The 13,176-nt window shown below is 36.5% G+C and overlaps 1 protein-coding gene across 1 annotated transcript; it reads right to left on the minus strand.

Moving 5' to 3' along the window:
• Positions 1 to 701: 701 nt before the first annotated feature.
• Positions 702 to 11,155, minus strand: LOC118344156 (mitotic spindle checkpoint protein MAD1-like). The gene is made up of 7 exons (XM_035684065.1): positions 10,780 to 11,155; positions 10,258 to 10,357; positions 9,550 to 9,710; positions 2,434 to 2,631; positions 2,254 to 2,346; positions 1,780 to 1,896; positions 702 to 953 (listed from the first exon to the last, which is right to left on the minus strand). Exons 1-7 carry the CDS (start codon positions 10,957 to 10,959, stop codon positions 702 to 704), a joined length of 1,101 nt encoding a protein of 366 aa, XP_035539958.1. The 5' UTR covers positions 10,960 to 11,155.
• Between the last annotated feature and the right edge of the window lie 2,021 nt (positions 11,156 to 13,176).

The raw sequence follows: 13,176 nt of genomic DNA on the forward strand, positions 1-13,176 counted from the left end.
TGGACACTTGGAGTATCTTATAATTCTGTGAATGGTAATGAAATGGTTTGAGTTAAGATGTTTATTAGATTTTGGGAAATGAGAGAGAAAAAATTCAATAAAATATCATAAAGTTAAAAAATTGTTTCAATATCATTTTTTAATATTATTTTTTCCTTAAAGTTTGTAAGAGTTGTATGGATTTTTGTATTTTGTTTTGAAATTCGTAAAAGTTGTATAGATTTTTGTATTTTGTTTTGAAGTTTGTAAAAGTTGTATTGGTTTTTGTGTTTCGATAATAATTAGGTAATGATTAGATGAAAAAGTTGGAGATTTGAAATTGAAGTGTTTTGTGTTTGAGTGATGTTTGAGAATGAAATTATGAGAAGTTTTGAGAATTATGTGTCCCATATCTGTGTCCAAATGTCCAAGTCTCTAAAAACTCAGACCGAAAGTGAAGAGTAATGACAAATGCACCCAATAAGGCAAATATCTGATGAAGTTTTGGTGTTACAGCACATGTTCATTTTCAATCACCAAAAGTTGCTTTACTTGTACAGATGGTATAGGAGTTCATCCGTGCCAAAAAATTAAAATAAAAACAATAAAAATAAAATAACTGGAAAAAAACGTCTTTCAAGTATAGGGTATTGAATTTGTTTCCTAGTGACTGTGAAGAAGTGGTCCCAGTAATAAAGCCAACAGTAGTGAAATAAATGTACTCACTTTTGTAATGCTGCAAATTTAACTGGTATATCCTCGGAACATGACACACCAGGAATTTCTTTGATCATCAACTTCCAAGATGACAATTCATCCTCCAGCTTCTTCATACTCATCTGGAATTCATGTAATTTAGATAACTCTCCCTCTGCCCTCTCTCTGCGGCCCTTCTCTTCCAATAATTTCTCCTTCAATAACTCAATGTTTTCACGAGATGATCTCAACTTCCTTGCCTCTCTGACTTCGGATTCCTAATCATAGTCAAAGCAAATAAATAAAGAACAGTGAGGAAAGGGCTCATAAAACAATATGATGACAAAAGAATGTAAATTAAATAAACAAAGATAAAATAAGGCAACCCAATTAAAGTATCTTTTTTTCAAAAATAAAGAAGACAGTGCGACATTCCCATGCCTTTAGGAGATGAATGCTAAGAGCAACAGCAAAACTTATATGCAGGGTTTAAATTAAAGCCTTTTTGCATCTGCATCCAATGGTAATCAGCACATGAATGGCTAAAAAAAATATACAATATAGGTTTTCTTTTGTGTCAAGTACTAAAGATGGTATTAAATATCAGTGTCTTGAGTTAAAGTCACCATTTCCTTGTATCAGTTTCAAATTATAGCAAGGCAAACTTATCAAAAAAAATTATAACTAGGTGTTTCTCTTGTATACAACCCGTGTACTTGAGCTATGCCTATTGCTATTGTCAATAAAACTTACAATTACTTATTAAAAAAAGAAAGTGTCAACAAGACATAGCCTAAGTTTATAGGGGCTCAAGAAAAAGAGACAGACTACTAGTACTTGCTGCAGGCCAAAAGCACAAAAAGTACCTTCTCTGGCTACACTGCTAGCAATGGAATTCTCCACCAGGAATAAAATAGTCGAATTTAAATGGTAGATGACAGCAAAAATCTTATTCTGTATATGCATCTGTATGTATCAGCACTTAAATGAGGTAAATCATTGCAAGGATCAACTTTGCGGATGGCAAGTCACCTTACAAGGAACATTCATTGTAACATGAAGGGGGTAAATATGTGGTAATAAAGAATGATCAACCAAACTTACGTAGTTCCTAAGCTCTTCTTGCAAATGTTTCACCAAAATATTACTATCAGTAGAAGAAGCTTCTTGAAATGTGAAGCTTGATAATTTCTTCTCCACTGCACTCTTCTGATGCATGCACTGGAAAAATAAACACAATAACTTCCATTTAGAAAATGAATTGATCAAGTGAGGGTATTATTAGTCAATAAGTCTAAGACGGTTGTTAGAAAAATTACTTGTTATTAATTCAAGTTGATACAAGCAAAAATTCAAAACCAACACCAAGCAGGACAGTTCTCTTTTACTTCTTTTGGAAGAGACATTCAAAGATAAGGCATCAAAAGCTAAATCCAAGAAACAGAGGTATGGTATAACGACAACCTAAAGAGTGTTGGCATCATAAGGGGATATAAAGTAATGAATATCAGATATATGGTTGGACAAAGAAATTGTATGTAAGCTCCAAGAATCAACAAATGAACAAGAGCTAAGAACCTCAGTGAGTTGCTTCTTAAGATCTTCCAGTTGCTCTTTTAAAAGGCCTGATTCTTCCTCAGCATTGATAGCTCTGCATTCCATCCTTTCAAGCTTTGAACAGCAAAATTAGGCAAATTAAACAACAGTAGATTGCATACGCTGCACATGAAAATTAGATTGACGTATATATCTACTCACATCTGCACTTATTCTAGAAACAGAAAGTTTTGAATCTCTTTTCAGCAATTCAATCTCATTGTGGAGACGTTTTTTCTCCTTCTCTATGCTTTCGGAAAGATTGCTCAGTTTTCTCTCGAAAGTACTTGCTTTCTCTTCAGCTGAAGCTGTCGAAGCATCAGCCTTCAAGCGAAGATTCATTTCATTGCGGAGCTTTACCTAAGATCCAAATTTGGAAAAGATCACATCATCTCACATCCCACATAGCATCAAGCATGCACAACATAATATAAACACAAATTTCAACCATACAAGAATTTATCTGTTTTCACAGAGTTCTCCAGCAACCAAGATCACAGAATAAACAAGCTTTATTGATTAATTTGGAGATGCCACTCATGATTAAAATCAAACATCAGGCCCTCGGCAAGAATTGGAGGTGCGGACAAGCTACATTTGAGCATATCCAAGCAATGGGTGTTTGAAGTAAAGTCATTCTATGATGCCTATGTTTCTTTTCTTGATTTTTTTTTTTTTTTTTTTTTTATTGGCGTCGGATGTCCGAGAACATTGTCCCAACTAATCCCGAGGGGGCACAAGCCCTCAGCAAGAAGTTTCCCGCAAGTACACCTAGGGTAATTCAAGGGAAAAATCCTCTTGTCCGATAACTCCTAGAAATTGTTTGCACCCAAGAGGATTCGAACCTTAGACCTGGAGGGAGCATACAACCAAGACCAAGGCCTTTACCACTTGAGTCAACCCCTAGAGGTTTCTTTTCTTCATTATTAATAAAACTAATCTTACATAGTAAAAAAATGTCACAAACAGCACTGCCAAATGAGGCCTTGCTTGGTTTTTCCTCCTTTATAAGAAGGGGCTCTGACAGCAAAACCATTGATAAACTGTAAAAGCAGTTCAATAAACAAGAGGTTCTTTTATTGGACATGCAGTTAATTCAAAAAGCTCAAAGTGGCACGTCATCCTTAAGGGGCAATTTGGTGTCCAACTTATTGTCAAAAATTTAACCATGCAATACAAAGCTCTCTTGGGCAAATGACTTTGAGGGTACACAAATAGGGAGGCTATATAGCGATTGGTTGTGTAAAAGCCAAATTTGAAATAATGTTTGTGCGGAGGAAGCTGCTTCTCTAATAGCCCCGTTGAATAGGAACGCGAAGGCTCTTTGTGTAGATGTGTTCTAGGTTTTATTCAGCATTTCTAGTTGTAAGGAGGCTTTGGTAGCAAAAGATACGCAATTTTAATTTTTTCTTGTTGGTCGGTAAACATGACTTTATTGATTATAAGAATAGGCAAAAGTCCAAGTATACAGGACATATACAAGAGCAACACCTTTTTTTATCAGTAAATAAGAATGAACATATACAAGAGCCACACCTAGGCATGACTGTCTAAAGCTACAAGAAAATCATGTACGTTCATGCCATTAAAGTCTATTACAATCGACCAATAGAATAAGTGTGAAGAAAAAAAATTCTAAGCTCATCCATTGTCTATTCACGATCCTCAAAACTCCGACCGTTCCTCTCCATCCATATGCACCACCATAGGCAGATCAGTATCATCTTCCACACAGCTAAAATTTGAGAGTTACCCCGGATGCCTTGCCAACTGGCCAAAAAGTCAACAACCCTTCTTAACATTACTCAAAAGAGTCCCACTCTCGCAAAGGTATCGTTCCATAAGCTCTTGGCTACATCACAATGCAATAATCGGGGATCCACGGACTCACCATTTCTCTTACACATGTAATACCAATCCAATACAATGAATCGGCGTTTCCGTAGATTATCTAAGGTGAGAATCTCCCCTAACAAAGTTGTCCACATAAAAAAAGAAGCTTTTGGGGGGGCCTTAGTCTTCCATATGTTCTTCCATAGGAATGTTCTTGTAGAGTGTGTCATAAGAGACTTATAGTACGACTGTACAGTAAATTTCCCCATCTTGGATGGGGACCACATCATCTTATCCGCTCCTCCAATCACTCTACAATTGTACACAAAATTGAAGAAATTTATAAAGGTGCCGATTTCCCAATCTTGGGCAGCTCTAAGGAAAATAATATTTCATTAGGGAGAGCCACTAGAGATATCCATAAGCTATGCTACTGTAGCCGCCTTTCTTTGTGCAATGTTGTATAGTATTGGTGCTTATCCCCATATTTTAACCATAGAGCCCTCGATTTTTGTCTCCATGAAATCTCTTCCATTAAAGCCAACCTTTCAATATCCAAGATGAGATGCTTTTTGTGAACCTTTTCTTCTTCTAAGAGCCCCCTCTCCTCCTCCATTTCCTCTAAACTCTGTAGTTCGTTGAAGAGGGACTTTTATTTATATTCCACATTCCCGAAAATATGCTCATTCCACTTTTTCAAGTCCACCTTGAGAGCCCTTAGCTTACAGCCCAACACATAGCTCGGGTTTCCCTATATGAGATAGGATGATCACCATTGTCTAACTTGCTCAATGAAGCCTTCTGAATTCAGCCACATGTTCTCAAACTTAAAATATATTTTCCCGCTCTGGATGCCTCCACAATCAATAACAATGGGGAAGTGATCCGAACATATTCGTAGAAGCCGTTTTTGGATTAGGTCCAGAAAATGTGCTTCCCAATCAGGCGAAATAAGGAATCTATCAAGTATTGGCAAAGAGGAATATCCAGCAGTTCTTGCTCACAAATAAATTCAAAAAAATCCTGCATTGCTAAGCTAGAGCTAGGGCCTCCTAGTCGTTCTCTTAGGAAGTGAGTAACATTAAAATCTCCTTCAGTACACAAAGGAAGGCTCCAAAAGCTACAAAGACCAGCCAATTCATCCCACAAGCCCCTTCTCGCGGTATTAGAGTTGGGACCATAAACACCAATGAAGGACCATTGGTAACTATCTTCCACATTCTTGAAACAAGTAGTCATCGTATATTGCCTCACACACCCATGCAACTTTTCTAGCACCCTTTTATCCCCATTAACAAGATGCCTCTCGAAGCCCCCTTAGAAGGCAAATGCAACCACCCCACATGACAACAATTCCACAAACTCCGTATAATGCTACGGGAGATGAATGCTAGTTTTGTCTCTTGTAGACATACAACATCGACTTTCCAACCACGAAGCTGATTTCGTACTTTGGTGCGCTTCTCTAACTCATTCAACCCCCTGACATTCCACGAGACTATCTTGGATTCTTGAGCTTCAAAAAAACACTGATTTTGCCCTACCCTTCATTCCACCACGACTTGCACTTCCTTAGTAGTTTACCAAACATGTAAGTCGCTTTAATTCCCTTTCCCTTTTCTTGGCGGATTGGCTCTTCATGGCTGAATTGATCTTCGATGGCAGCAAGTATGGCCAAGAACTGATCTTCATAACCAATACATGGAAGTCCAACAAACAATTGAATCTCCTTGGCTTACGTAGAACCCAAGCTGATGCTAGTATCTGTTCTTTCAGCGGTGGCATTGAATTCAAAGGAATCAGCTCATCCCAATGATAATCAACACCAATGTTCCTGCTTCGAATTGTGTTCAAAGACTCCCCCTTGTTTTCATAAGCTCCTGGCTTGAATAAAACCAAGGTGCCAATCTCAGTTTGGGAATCCTTTACACCTAATCTCTCAGAATTGTTCTCCATCGGAATCTCAATGTTCCTTTGAGGCTCTCATGCAAGCAACGCAATTGTAGGGCTTCCAAATGTGATAGGAAGGGTCGTTGGCTCATTCTAAGCCTCTTCCTCTGTCCGAGAGCCCCTTTTACAGGCTTCTATCTCCACCGACAGTGTCATAGGCACTGTCGACCATTGGCCCACCCACCACCTTGCCTACTCCCAGCAATGGGTTATGGGTTGTCATAGGCAGCTTTTGGCCTTTTTTCGTTAACCGCGAGCCACCCGTACCTCTAAGATCTACTGTCTCGACTACAAACTTTGAGATCTTCGGTGACCCATCGTTCAGGGCTTCACCCACCAGTTCACTGTCACCCGTCGGTGGTTTTGTGTGTCGTCGGTCGGTGCTTGGATGAGGGCGGCATGTCGTTGCCAATAATAATCACTTGGCCCATTTCAGGAGTCCTCGGGCGTTTAGCCCACTAGCTTTTGGGCTGGGCTGGGCTTGGGCTTTCCCTTTCTCAACCTGAGTGTAGCGCCTCTTCTTCTGGCCCACTCTGATTTTACTTAGACAACTTTTGTTGAAACCTGAAGGTGATGGGCTCGATCCCAGGCCCAATCCATTCTCCACCCTCTTAATCATAATATCGACCAAGTTTTAATTGTAGCAAATCTTGTTTAAGAAGGGAAAGATCTTCCTCCCTCTTAGTGTGTCCTCTCTGTCAGAGAGCTTCTTGCCATTTCAGTGCTATTTTTTCAAACTTGAGCAAGCGGCACACGTCTCCTTCCTTCTCCCTCAAAGTCTGTCTCCTTTGCTTTCAAAATCCCAAAAGCTTTCAAAATCCCAAAATTGCCCTCCACCCTATGTGTTGTTGTTGCATCTCCCCGAACTTCGTGACTATTGGTAGCAAGCTCTAGTGACCGAACCACCTCTGCGTAAGACTTAGGCAGAGTGTTTGTCGATAGTTGCTGGGTTGAGGTTTGAGTCCTTAACAACCCAACCTTTCTCCCCTTCCCCCAGCTTCCGTATGCTTCCCGCAACGCAACCACCATTTTGTTCCACCCTTTCCCCTCCATGTCTTTTGGTATGAAAACGAAATTATGTCGACCACCATTGCCATACTCCACTAATTGGAGCATCGCTGGGCAATGTAACTTTTGTTACCATCCTGATAGGTTGCAAAGAACTCATTATCGCCAATCAAACATGCCTCAAGAGCTCCAGTGAACCAGTTCACTATGGACATTTCCAGGACTAACGCTTTCGTAACCTTCCAACTTCTCTCTATTATGAGAATCCATCACCTACCTTCCTCTATTAATTCAAAAACTTTAAATTCTATGAGAATATGTTTTGAAAAGGCCATGATAATCTCGTAGTTAAGCACCAAAGATCATCATCGATGAGAAAGTGTGCTTGACATTTTCAAACCAGCATACAAAGCAAATGGCAAAAAATATCTCACTCAACCTAAGGAACTTATGCCTCAAGAGCAACACCTAAGCGTGCTAGTTTAGTGAAACAAGGAATTCATTAAAAGTAATGCCATGAAAATCAATTACAATCGACCAATAGAATAAAGTATTGCAAAATAAATTTTTAAGCTCATCCATTTACCTCTCCTGATCTTCAAAATTTCTTTCATTCCTCTTCTTTCGAATACACCACCATAAAAATATTGGAACCATCTTCCATATTGATGCAATCTAAGAGTTACCAACATACTAGAACCATCATCCATATTGGAACCATCATAAACATACACCACCATATGCAGTTTTCTAACAACAGACAAGAAGAGAACGTTACTCTTTATCACATTAGCTCATGATTGGAGTTGGCGGCTCTCATCAATATTTCACCGAGTATATTTTGCAAGGGTAAAAGGAGGGGGAGGATAAAATTTGTTGGATTCCTTGAAAAGAACCAGTCCTTCAAGGTTAAATCTTTCTACAATGTGCTCAACCCTCAAGGTGGAGGTCCATGCCCATGGAAAAGCAAATGGAGGAACAATGCTCCTTCAAGGTTAGCATTCTTTTCCACGGGCATGAACCAATGGAAAAGTATGTGGGTTGCACTCACATGTGCTAGTAATAAGATTCACTCTCTAATCAAATAATGAAATTTCCCCATTGTGGGGTAGATTTTCATGCTAGAAGAAGTTTGTCCTTGAAGCTAGAATGAACCAAAAAATCAAAGAACACATAAGTATATATAGCCATTTGCAGAAAGATTTGAATAGTTAGGATATGGATTTAAATTTAGTAATATTAGCCTTCACGCCAACAAATGAAACAAACAATTATCATGGTAATTAGTGGACTAGATATAACAATCCAAAGAAAACTCAAACTACATCTAGGTCTATATTTCAAAAGAACCAATCAATATTTAGACTAGAGCCCTTGGAATTTTTTTTTTTTTTTTATAAGTAAAAATATTATATGTATCAAAAGAAGAAACCAAGTACACTGAATGTATACAAGAAAACACATTGCCCAAAATGACTCAATCCCATAAAAAAAACAACCCAAAATACACCAGACCCGACCCCAACCCCTTGTTTCCCGTAGAACTAAAACTCTACCCAAACACCAACCCCAACACCTTGATTCTCGTCTTCACAATACCCTCCCTTTATACTTCCTTCTAGTAGAGCTACCACCCTTAGCGTCGTAGTTGATAAGAGCCCTTGGAATTGTTATAAAGGGCAAAAGTTTCTCCTTCCCAAACAATGTGGGATCCAATTTACAACCTCCCTATACTCAATTAGAGGTATTGAAATCCCTACCTTAAAATCCCTAACATCTTTTGTCATGTCATTTCATCATAAGTGACACATCTCAAATTGCACAGTTGTGCTTGAGATTGTCTCTTATGCCATTTGCAACAACTCAAGTCACATCTAGGTATATTCTCCAAAAAAAAAAAATTTATTTGGCACAATATGTCCAAGAACAACGTCCCGACTAATCCCGGGGGTGCACAGGCCTTCGGCAAGGAGTTTCCCGCAAGTGCACCTCGAGTAATTCATTGGGAAAATCCCCCAGTCCAATAACCCCTAGAGACATTTTGCACCCACGGGGATTTGAACCTTAGATCTGGGGGAGCATACCCCCAAGCCCAAGGCCTTTACCACTTGAGCCAACCCCTAGGGGTTATATTCTTCAAAAGTATTCGATCATTGTTTTTTTATCGGTAAAAAAATTTTTATTGATCATAAAATAGACAAAGGACCAAGTATACGGGACATATACTAAAGCATCATCTGTGCATGCTAGTTTAGTGTATTCAATCACTATTACAATTGGAACTCTTGGAATCATTATAAATTGCAAGAATTTCTCCATCCCAAATAATGCGGGGTCCCATTTGGCATTCACCACCTTCCTATAATCAACCCAAGGTATTAAACTATAACTTTTATTCTTTGAGACAAGAAAATAAAACCACATGAAACCAAAATGATTCATCAATTCATCGCATGATATTAGGCTAGTAAAAGAGAACATGGATACCTCAAGTTCGCTATGTGATTGTATTTGTTTTTTAAATCGCTCCTGAAAATCATTCACCTCTTTCAAAAGCTGTTGTTGCAGTGCCTGTTCACGCCCTTTTGCAGCAGCAAGTTCTTGTTCTGAATACAGGAATCGATCTAAAATTTGCTTCCTCTCAGCTTCTATTAGGATCGTAAATGAATTAGGGGATAGAAGTTTACACCAATCCCACATACACACACACACGCACATCTATGTATGAATGCATGTATTCACATGTGCGTGCGTGCAAGCATGGAGAAGCTTGCATCAAATTCTCAATGACAAGTCAAAGAATTTCAATGGTGCATACAATGATATCTATTTAAAAAAAAATGAAAAAGAAGCCTGCAAGTCATACCATTAAACTCATAAAGCATTTGCTCAGGACTCAGGTTACAGCATATAATGATAAATTAGAAAACATCAATCCAAACAAATTATTATATTTGCTATCCTCTTCCTAATATTACTAGCCTCTCGAGCACTATGAGATCAGTACTTGAAACAAGAAAATAAAAAATAGAAATAAAACCATATGGAAGTCTGGAGCACTACGTGAAAATTTAAGAAACGCGAAAACTAATAGAATTTAATTGAGGCAATCAACTAGGTCAACTTTTTTTAGGAAATGCAGGTTTCAAAGTAAAAATATGTTGAGAAATATAGTGGAAGATTTCTTCAACTTACCAACTTTGCTAAAATTCTCCTCCAAAGCCTTCGATCTGGACTGGTAGTCGTCAACTTGCTTCTCTGCACAGCTTAAGGCATCAAAGAAATCCGATTTAACCTACAATAACAAGAGCAATAAGTCTGTAACCCAATTGCGTGAGCCATTGCTGATCTTGAAGAATCGGAATACGGCATACAATATACACCCAAGCTGGTTAAGTTAAGACCTCCGGCGTTATAACACGTGAAATAATTTTTCTCTCAAAAAAGGAAAAAAAATAAGAGAATATCAGCTAGATTAAATTATCCCAATCGAACTTTTACTATAGACACACACAAAAATGTGCGCGTACAGACATACATGAATACAAAAACAAGTAATCTTAAAAAAAAAAAGGTCCACCAAAACGTGTAGCCTTCTAGCTGAAAATCTCAACATGTATATACTAGAATTAGAGAAAATAGAAAAATATGAGAGGTAAAGTAATGCGAGATCGATGATTCGGAATGGACTTGAAGGAGAAAAATGGGTATTGTCACCATTTGGCGACATTGGTAGGTGCAGAGCAAGTGTTCGCCCGAGGAGGACTGGGGAGGGGGCGCCGCTGAAGCAGGATCCTCGTAGATAACGAGAGGCAGGTCTGACGCGGCGGCCAACAAGCTGCCCGGATCCCTCGTTTCGGACCGTTGCTTCTTCGGTGGCGGAGTCCTCAGTATCATCGTCTCTTTCTCTGTCTCGGACACCACTTAGGGTTTTTAGGCTCTCTATCGCTCTCTAAAGAAGGTTTTGAATGGAAAGCAAAGGCGCCACTTTTCAAAGAGCATCTGAAGCAACAATGGCTGACAAATAGACACTCGAAACAAAATCATCCGATTCATTCCCTTTTTTTTCCCGAGTCACCCGCAATTAAAGTGCGCATCTTGTTCTGAAAGAAACTGCCAACAACTATTATTATTATAGTATTTATTATAAGAGAGAAGTGTTATTATAATAATGTATATTTTATATTTACTGTATGATTATTTTTAGTTAATTTTTTTTAATATTTATTTGAAGAGATGTGTGATTTATATGATACCATATCATGTGTATAAAATAAATGTTCGTAACTTCTATATATATTTATTCATTTATTATTACTCTTATTCTAATGTCTGGTTATACGGATGGAACGAAAAATATATAAATAGATAATTTGTAAATAATAATTAAATAGTTAGAATTAATATGTTTTATAAAATTTTAAAAAATTAAAATATTAAAATATTATAAAATTAAAATGTTGATAAAATATTATTTTTATTTTGTTATTTAAAAAAATTAAATTATTTTTTATGTTTTATTTTAAGTTTATAAAAATTATAATGATTAATTAATGATTAGATAAAAAAATTAATAAATTAAAAAGTATTTATATTTAAATAATATTTAGATATTGGAATGAAAAGAAATGGATTGATACTATTGTAAAACCAAAATGAGCCTAAAGCTCTCAAATTATTGTTTATCAGTTGACTGTGTCGGATTTTCACATCGTTCGTATCACTAGTGTGAGTGTTTTAACGTGTAAAAATATGAGTTTGCAAGTATATTTTTCTTTCTAGCCTCTAATTGAGAATATTATGCATACTATATGGGCTAGTTTTCTATTGTCCCAATCCCATCCTCTGTGTTTGAATTAAAAATAATAATAATACTAGAAAAATATTGATCTTGTACCAAGCCCAAATTAGATTGTGAGGCCATATAACTCCAGCGTAGAACAAAACAAAACGATGAAATTGTCATTTTAAATCCAGCATGCAAATTAGGGTATTGAACTTAGGGTTAGGGGTATAAATAATTATAAATTTCAAATCAAAATATACAGATCCAATTTTAATTATCATATAAACGTATAGCTAATGCATAAAGAAACATATATGAAAATCCCAACATTTTAGTAGTTAGAACTTAGAAGTAGTACTGAAATAGCTAATCTACAAAATGGCAAAGCACGCACACAAATGACGTATTCAAATTAGTATAAAGATTTTGAATCAAAGATATCTTAACCCACATATTAGGATTTTATTATCACCCCGATAAATCGGGAAACTATGTTCACGTAGGTTCACCTAATTATTGAGTTGATACTTAGGGTACGTTTGGGTAGTGAGAAGTGTTGAGAATGTTTGTGAATAGTAATAAAAAAGTAATAATAAAATATTGAATAGTAGTAAAAAGTAGGTAAAAAATAATGAATAGTAGAAAAATAAATAAAAAATAATAATAAAATAAAGAATAGTAGTGAGAATACTTGAGGTACTCTCACTTGCCAAACATACTCTTAACCTAACCTGGATATTTAAATCAAATATACGATAAAAACATAGGTTGTTGTAGTATAAAATCAAGAATCGAAGAGCTAGACATTGATAATGACGGATATAGTGATAATAACATTGACACGAATACGTGAAATATATGACCAACGAAAGAACCGTGAAATGACAATAACACAAACATAGATTGAATTGATAAAGAATGATGCTTCGAGGTTCATATGAGGAGGTAATAAATTAGTTATGGTCGGAAAGGTTTAATAGAGGAATTGACTATCAAAGAATATGAATAATGAAATAGTCATATAATCAAATCATGTTGTTTTAAATATTTAAAAAATAAATAAAATAAATGTATAAAATAATATGATTGTTCACCCGGATCTCAAACTTAAGCCACGTGAAAACGGTTTTTTGAAATAAAAAATATGGGTTCCGGGTTCTACCTGGATTTTATTTTTTATTTTTTTACAAAAGCCTACATGTTATTCAAATTTTTGCTATACAAAATAATATTGAAAACCATTTTTTTTGTATATAGAAGCTTATATTTTATTATATTTTTTTAAGGAAAGAATTTTGAAAATAATTTTTTTATATATATATAAAAGC

The sequence above is a fragment of the Juglans regia genome, chromosome 13 (genome assembly GCF_001411555.2).
Source record: "Juglans regia cultivar Chandler chromosome 13, Walnut 2.0, whole genome shotgun sequence".
Lineage (NCBI taxonomy): Eukaryota > Viridiplantae > Streptophyta > Magnoliopsida > Fagales > Juglandaceae > Juglans > Juglans regia.

Coding starts and splice junctions, on each gene's coding strand:
- LOC118344156 (XM_035684065.1), bottom strand. CDS start 10,959: ATGATACTGAGGACTCCGCCACCGAAGAAGCAACGGTCCGAAACGAGG. Junction 9,711..10,257: donor GGAGAATTTTAGCAAAGTTG/GTAAGTTGAAGA, acceptor CGATCCTAATAG/AAGCTGAGAGGAAGCAAATT. Junction 2,632..9,549: donor AATCACATAGCGAACTTGAG/GTATCCATGTTC, acceptor TTTGGATCTTAG/GTAAAGCTCCGCAATGAAAT.